An 8,355-nucleotide genomic window follows, 5' to 3' on the forward strand; every position below is an offset into this window, starting at 1 on the left:
GAGGGATTTGTGCGGGGAGAAGGGTGCAACAATGAATGAATGGAATCCCAAAATCTCTGTAGATGTTCATTGAAATGAAAAATAAACAACCTAAATAAAAAAAAAAATACCGCATTAAAAAAAAAAAGAAAAATGGACAATATTTTCCCATGTAATTTATGGCACATAACAATTACACTGGCATAAAGGAAGCATCCAGGAATTGGTAGGAGGGAGTGCCCATAAGCTTGTGCAAATACTCTTAACTCGTTGTCAACTGGAAGTCGATTCATAGTTGACTCTCCAGCCGCTTTTTGGAGGCTGTAAATCGCCTAGGAGAAGACATTCCTCTTCCTCCCACTCATCTGCTGGTGGATTGGAACCTCCAAGAAGCAGAGGCCTTAGGGTTAGCTGCTCAACTGCCGTAGGCACTACTTAAGGGGAAAACAAAAGAGAGGAAACAACAACAACAAAAATTAAGAGACTCAACATCAAGAAAACAAAGATTTTTACAACTGGGCTGATCAGCAGCTTCATGATGGATGGAGAAGGAATTGAGGTTGTTGATAACTTCAGCTTGCTTGGTTCCACAGTCAATATTCTTGGCACCAGCAGTCAAGAAATCGAAGACGAATTGCACAGGGAAAGTCGACTGTCAGGGACTTCTCTAGAGTACTGAAGAGTAACGATGTCATCTGGAAACTAGGGTGAGTCTAATCTAGGCCATGGTGGTTGAAATTATTTGCTATGCATGAGAGAGCTGGACAATACGGATGATAGAGGAAGGATCAACGCCTTTGAGTTGTGGTGCTGAAGAAGAGTATTAAACTATGGGTTGCCAGAAGAACAAACAGGTCTGTTCTGGAGAGGATGAAACCAGGCTGCTCCCTGGAGGAAAGGATTTTGAAGCTCTGTGTCACATATTTTGGGCACATGGCCAGGAAGGACCAGTCCTTGGAGAGAGACATCATGCTCGAAAGGGTGGAGGGACAGTGCAGGAGAGGAAGACCCAGGATGAAATGGTGTGACTCAGTGATTGGAGAAACGGGATTAGGGCTGCCCGAGACAATGAGACTAGCTCAGTATAGAGCCGGTTTCTGAGTTAGCGTACATAGGCTCGCTATAAGTCGACTAGATAACCCGTAACAACAATTTCCGGCCCTAATTCTACTTTTAGTTCCGCCCCTTTATGATTCTTATTGGTTAGATATCTTCTGCTATCTTCATTGGTCCAAAGGATAAAAGACTAGGTCTGCCCTAAGATATGCCTGTTTCTGGAACTACAGTAAGAACGGGCAATCGAAATACGGCTTTCAGGCATTCTTTAGGATATCTCTATGAGGCTCGAAGGGGCTTTGTAGGTCAACGGAAGCAGTTGAGAACTCAGACAAGTTTCGAGGATGCCGCCCAAAAGAAAAAGCTGTACTGGAAAGGCCGGAAAAGGTAGGAGTGCTAAAATAACAAAGGGAGAAAAGAGCATGTGAACAACGAGAGGAGGGAGCAGACAGGAGACACCAACCCCCCCCCCCACTCTGGCGTGTGGGACAGTGATAGTAGGTGTCTGTCCTTCCACACATCCACACAACTACCAATTATTTTATCTAAACTTAGTAGATTAAGCTCTAGGAGCATAATGCATTCTGTATTGTGCTGATAATCGAAAGCTCAGAGTTTAAAGCCCACCATTTGGTTTTGGGGTTCTCCTATAGACAATTTCGAAAACCTGATGGAGTCATATTTGATTCAATGGTAGTGAGTTTGTGTATTGTTGTTGTGTACCCATAGCTGACCCTCCAGGGGATTTTCAGAGAGAATATAAGCCATCCTTCTTTCACGGAGTAGCTGGCAGTTTCTTAATCCTAGGCCACCAGAGCTCTCAGTTTGTGTATAGAGAGAACAGATTCAGGGGAGTTACTGACGTTGTAGTAACACGTTTAAGTGTAGTCCGTACTTTCTCAAATAGGATTACTTGGAGCTGCTATTTAAAAATTATTAAAGATGTTATTATGTATTATTATAATAAAGTATATATTCTAAATAGAATATATTATTAAATATGAATATCAAGTTATTAGAGCTATAGGATTTTAGTTTCTCAAAAATCAGCACCAAAAAGAAGCAAACACTTAACTGTTTCTTGAAGTTCCCTTTAGTGTTTCCCACCATCAGGGAAGGGATCATACATTGCACAGAAATGTATGTGTGAACAGAAATGAGAGACAGTGCTCAATGCAGAGGATATAAAAATAAGATATAGATGTGGCTCTTAAGAAATTCTGCAAATAAAGGAGAAAATAAAACAGCACTGTGCTAAATGAGAGAGATGTTGTTAGATGCCATTGAATGGATTATGGACTCACAATGATTTTGTGAAAAAAACAGAACTTTGCCCTATCTTGAACCATCCTCATGATCTCTGATATGCTCGAGCCCATTGTTAGAGTCATTGAGTCAGTTCATCTTGTTTCCTTTCCCCTCTTTCTCTGATCCTTCACCTTTTTCAGCATGATATCCTTTTCCAAGGACTGACATCTCCTGACAAACTGTGACTAAAGTATATGAGACAAAGTTTCACTGATCATTGTCTCTGAGGAACACCTTGGTTGCACTTTCTCCAAGATATCTTTGTTCTTTTGGGATATTTAGTACTTTTCTTTAGCATTACAAATCAAAACATCAGTTCTTCTTTTGTCATTATTCATTGTCCAACTTTCATATGCATAGAAAGTAATTGAAAAGACCAAAGCTTAGATCAGGTCAATGGAAGTGTTAAGAGATGTGTATCATGGAATATTATAGAAAGTGGAAAAAAATGTTTCATCTGCCTTGAGGAATAGGGAAGAAGAAGATCTCCTGGAAATGATGTAGGCAGGCCTAGAAAGTAGGTCTTGCAGAAAATCACTGACGTGGTATATATTGCTGGACTAAGAAACTTAAAACTTAATGACAGGTGGTGAGAATGACGACATAGACCAAATCATAAATATTTCTCTATGTTATGCTAGGAAAGTTGTTTATGTGGTAAGGGTCAGGAAGACCTTCCAAGATATTTTTTGCAATAGTTCTAGTGAGAGAGAATGGTGGCTTGAACTGTGAGAGTGGAAAGAAGAAATTGGTTTTCTTTTTTATTTTTAGAAGAAATTTTATAAATACTTACTAAATGAAATAGTTGGGACATGGTGATTTATTGGCTTGAAAATGGGATATTATTGTTAGGTGCCATTGAGTCACCTAGAACTCTTAGCACCCTATGAACAACAACAGATCTGAACCTTGCTCTAACCTGCACCATTGTTATCTCTGAAATGGGAAAGGTCTCATTTTTAGAACTGAGTTTCTAACTATGCTGTTCCTACAAACTAAAAGAGTACATGAACAGGGGTAATGACATTGGTGAGTTCACTTTTAGATATTTTTCATATCTGTGGGACAGCTAAGTAGAGATGTAGTCAGGAGGTGGTTGGATATTTAAATCTAAAGTTTGAAGGAAAGATCTAAGCTTCACATATAAGTTTTAGAGGAGTCCTTAACACATGATGGATTATTGGATTGTTGGTTTAGGGTCATGGTTTCACAGAACATTCCAGTTAATTAGCCTTATTATAGTATGTTTATTGTTTCTGTTCTACTGCCTAGTGTGTTTCATAGTGACTGGAGTAAAAATCTTGCAAGTTTTATTCCAAGATACTATAATTGATCTTTTCTTGAAACAGCAGAGGAAGAAAACCAGGAATAACAACAACAATGAAAACCAAACCAAGCCCCACTGCCATGGACTCAACTCTGATTCCAAAGGACTCTATAAGACAGTAGAATTGCCCATAAAGTTTCCAAGGCTATCAATATTTACAGAAGCCTTCATCTCCTGCGGAGCAGTTAGTGAGTTCAAATGCTGTCTACCTTTTGGTTAGGATCCAAATGCTTTATTTGTTAGCAGGTTTATCTACCATGCCACCAAGGATTCTTGGATCATGAATGTTGTTACGTATTACTGAGTCAGATTCTATTCATACCTGACCCTCCAGTGGGTTTTCAGATAGTGAATCGCATAGGAGGAGATTGGTCCCTCAGAGCAGCCAATGGATTTTAACTCTGTGCCTTTGAATTGACTGCACAACTCCTTATCTACTAGGCTACCAGAGCTCTCCTAATAAGATTTGGAAATGGAATGTGTGGCTAAAGGCTTCTGAACAACTGTCCCCTTACCCATAAGACCAGAATAATTTAATGGTGCTTGACTACCACTACTGAACTTTTTGATCAAAGTTTCCATAAAAGAATGGGCAATCTCCTCCCGTGCTATTTATAGCCTCTGAAAACCCACTAGAGGGTCACCTTTAAGTCAGTTCCGACTTGATAGTAGTAAGTTTGAGGTCTTTTGTTTTTCTTTTTGGGGTTGGCTCCTGAAAATATGTATTCCATGAGAATGTAAAATTCTGTCTGCTTATTCTCTTTGATCAAGATTCTTCTGTGGGAGCTTTCTTCCTTGGAGCAGTTCATGGATTCGAACTGCCTCCCTTTGAGTTGAGACCACAATTCCTCATCCACTAGACTACCAGGATTGCTGAATTGCACACATAGAAAGTATCAGATTAATGGGTGTTCTGTTGTGTTTATTCTCCACAACAACAAATGACACTTATTTTTAAAAGCAGCAATATAAATGTAGCTATGAGCGTTAATACAAAGAAAACTATAGAGCATTTCTGAAAGACACAATAAAAGACCTAAAGAAATGGAAAAATGTACCCTGTTCATGGATAGGAAGACTCAAAATGGTGAAGATGACAATCCTACCAAAAGCAATCTACATTCAATGCAATCCCAATCCAGATACCAAATTCATTTTTCAAGGAGATTGAAAGGGAAATGATCAGGTGAGCTCTGGTGGCCTAGTGGCAGGAAACTGCACTGCAATCCCAGAAGTGCATGGTTCAAATCCACCAGATGCTCTGCTGAAGAAGGAGGAACAGTCGCCTCCTGTACCAGTCAGATCCAATTTGACGGTACACTCATAAAAAACAAAAAAAAAGAGAAAGGGAAATGATCAAATTTATTTGGACAAGAGACCCCAAATAAGCAAAACACTTCTGAGAAACAAAAATGAAGTTGGAGGTATAGCACTCCCTGACCTCAAAACCTACTATACAGCAGTGGTAACCAAAACAGCATGGTACTGGTATAATGACAGGCACATCAACCAATGGAACAGAACTGAGAACCCAGAAATAGACCCAACTGTCTATGGTCAACTGATATTCGACAAGGAAATCAAAGGTATCAACTGGGACAGTGATAACCTCTTCAACAAATGGTGCTGGCAAAACTGGACCTCCACCTGCAGAAAGCTGAAACAGGATCCACATCGCACACCATACACAAAAATCAACTCAAGGTAGATCAGAGGCCTGGGAGTAATGTTCTTTTTTTTTTAATAATTAATTTTAATGAAAGTTTACAGAGACTTAGGGTTTCCAGTCATTCACTGTTGCACTTTTCTCCCTACCCCCCCAATTCACTCTTCTCCTTGGAAAAAAACCACCTCTTACGTTGTTATGCAATCCTTCTCCCCCAAGTCCACTCCACTATGCAGCCTTCACTCTGGACTTCTGTAATGACAAGAATACCCATTCATAAATCCCTTTTAAACAATTCTCTCCCTCATCTGTTTCAGTTTAGTATATATCATTCCTCCCCTCCTTTTCTGTCTTCTCTCAATCCTGATGTCAGTCCTATTTTACAACAGTGGCCCTAATATTTGTCCTTTTGTAACTGAGATATTTCACTCAGCATGATGTCCTCCAGGGTCATCCATTTTGCATAATATTTCATGAGTTCCTTGTTTTTTAATGCTGCGTAGTATTCAATTGTGTGAATATACCAGAGCTTTCCTATCCATTTGTTTGTTGATGGGCACTTGAGTTGTTTCCAGCTCTTTGCTATTGAGAACAAAGCCACAATAAGCATGGGTGTGCAAAAACTGTAACGTTCTTAAGAAACAAATTGGGATCAAGCTTTGAAGTGCTAGTCCAAGGTATAAAGAGACTGCCACATACAACCAGAAATGCACAATCTAAAGAGGATAAAATTGATGCATGGGACCTTCTAAAGATTAAATATTATGCACGTCAAAACCTTTTTCCAACAGGGTGAAAAGAAATCCTGCAGACTGGGAGCAAACATTTGGTAATATCATCTCAGGCAAGAGTTTTATAACAAAAGTTTCCAGAGTACTCCTGGGCCTCCACAAGAAAGAGACTGATAATCCAATTACAAAATGGGCAAAAGACATGGAAAGAATTTTCACAGAGGATGATATTCAGTTAGCAAACAGACACATGAAGAAATGCTCCAAATCACTGGTAAGCCGAGAGATGCAAATCAAAGCCACAATGAGGTACCATCTCACTCCAATAAGAGTGGCAAAATTTAACAGGGCAGCAAGTAAGATGTTGGAGAGGATGTGGCGAAAAAGGAACTCTTTTTTTTTCCTATTTTTCTTTATTATTTTTTTACATATATATTATTTTTTACGTGTACCATCAAATCAGATCTGACTGGTACAGGAGGAGATTGCCCCCTCCTTCTCCAGCAGAGCATCTGGTGGATTTGAACCGCGTACCTCTGAGATTGCAGTGCCACCAGAGTTCCCTTGAAAAAGGAACTCTTATACATTGTTGGTGAGATTGTAAAATGGTACAACCATTCTGGAAGGCAGTTCGGCACTTCCTCAAAAAGCTGAACATAGAAATTCCATATGATCCAGCTGTTCCACTACTTGGAATATAACCTGAGAGTATAAGAACTGAGGCACAAACTGAGATTTGTGCACTAGTGTTCATAGCAGCAGTATTCACCATCGCAAGAACATGGAAACAGCCCAGATACCCAACCACAAATGAATAGATTGAGAAATCATGGTACATTCACACAATGGAATACTATGCAGCACGCAAGAGCAATAACTTCGTAAATGATTACCTAACTTGAGAGGAACTGGAGAGTATTATGCTGAGTGAACTAAGTCAGTCCCATAAGGATAAATACTGTATAAAACTGTTACTGTAGAATAAGTATAAGGATCTGGGAGGGGTGGGAGAGGCTGGAAACAGGGATGTGGAGATGCAGGGGGAAGGGAGAATTAATCATTGGGTTCTGCAGTTTGATTGGGGAAGGTGAGGAAAATTGAAAGAATTTGTTCAAATTTCTATTCTAATTTTGTAAATAAACTAGTAGGAAAAAAACAGGAACAAAATTTAAAAATAAAAAAGCAACCATATAAATGTACCTTTGAGAGTAAGAGAATAGGACAGGGTTCACATCTCTTGCCTGTAGGCTCGCTATGAGTCATACTTGACGGCACCTTACTGCTACAACAATGAGAGTTTGAGATTGAGTTTAATGAATGAGAAGGGCAGGGGATGTGATCCTAGGGCAGACAGAAAGATGCAGACAGGTACAGGGATTACATGAGAGTGGTATTCTAGAGGTCAGAGAAACGAAAGTTTCAAGAAAGATGAAGACTAAAAAGCACTATTTCAGGGTAATGATGGGTATGGTTTAATGGTGATTGATTTTTTTAAAACATAATGAGAAATTGTGCAACAATGAATGAATGAAAACCCCAAATCTCTGTAAATGTTCATTAAAATTAATAAAATTTAATAATAAAAAATAATGAGAATGCTTGTATGAGACAATGTGAATGAAGGATAGTGTGAAACACAATATATGCAAACTTTGTATGCAAACCAATGTAAAATTTAAAAATATAATTAATTTTTTAAAAGGCACTGTTTAGATTTAACAATTAGATGCCTTATGCCAGAAATAGTTTCTTTGGAATTCAGAGGGTAGAAACCAGATTGCAGTGACTTAGAGGATTGGTAGAAGTGGTGGAAAGAATGTGAACTTCTCATGAAAGAGGTTTTTTCCCCCTTTTATATTTGCTGGTTTTCATTCAGTCATTCATATACATTGGGTTTCATATGTGTACATTGTGTTTTATACATTCATTTATGTACATTGTAAGTTTTTAAAAATATAACTAATTACTATTGATTAATACCTTTTATCACCCTTTCTCTTCCTATCCCCATAGTTGCTATTGTGTGCCTTGGAGTCAAAATGGCTCATGGCTCCAGTAGGTTTTCAGAGCCAGTAAAGTGCACAGGAGGAGGTTGTCCATCCTTCTGTGGAACAGCTAGTGGATTAGAACTACATACTTTTTTTTTTTTTTTTAGGCTTGCTTGGTTTTTATTGTATCAATTTGTATTGAAAAGTACATAAAATATTTAAAAAATAATAATGCAAAAATTAATTAGGTCTGATAAACACTGGGTTGTTTATCTTGACAATCCTTGAATACTGTGTTTT

The 8,355-nt window shown here is 38.6% G+C and overlaps 1 protein-coding gene across 1 annotated transcript in view; it reads left to right on the plus strand.

Annotated features, from left to right (window-relative positions):
- Positions 1–1,372: 1,372 nt before the first annotated feature.
- LOC102848589 (peptidyl-prolyl cis-trans isomerase NIMA-interacting 4-like) overlaps positions 1,373–8,355 on the plus strand; it is a 28,849-nt gene continuing 21,866 nt past the window's right edge. Inside the window, exon 1 of the mRNA XM_006895986.1 lies at positions 1,373–1,422. Within this exon, the coding sequence (XP_006896048.1) occupies positions 1,380–1,422 (43 nt within the window). The 5' untranslated portion in view covers positions 1,373–1,379. The remainder of the gene's footprint in view (positions 1,423–8,355) is intronic.

Source organism: Elephantulus edwardii, unplaced genomic scaffold (assembly GCF_000299155.1).
Source record: "Elephantulus edwardii isolate Elephantulus edwardi_28Jun2011 unplaced genomic scaffold, EleEdw1.0 scaffold00178, whole genome shotgun sequence".
NCBI classification, from domain to species: Eukaryota; Metazoa; Chordata; class Mammalia; order Macroscelidea; family Macroscelididae; genus Elephantulus; species Elephantulus edwardii.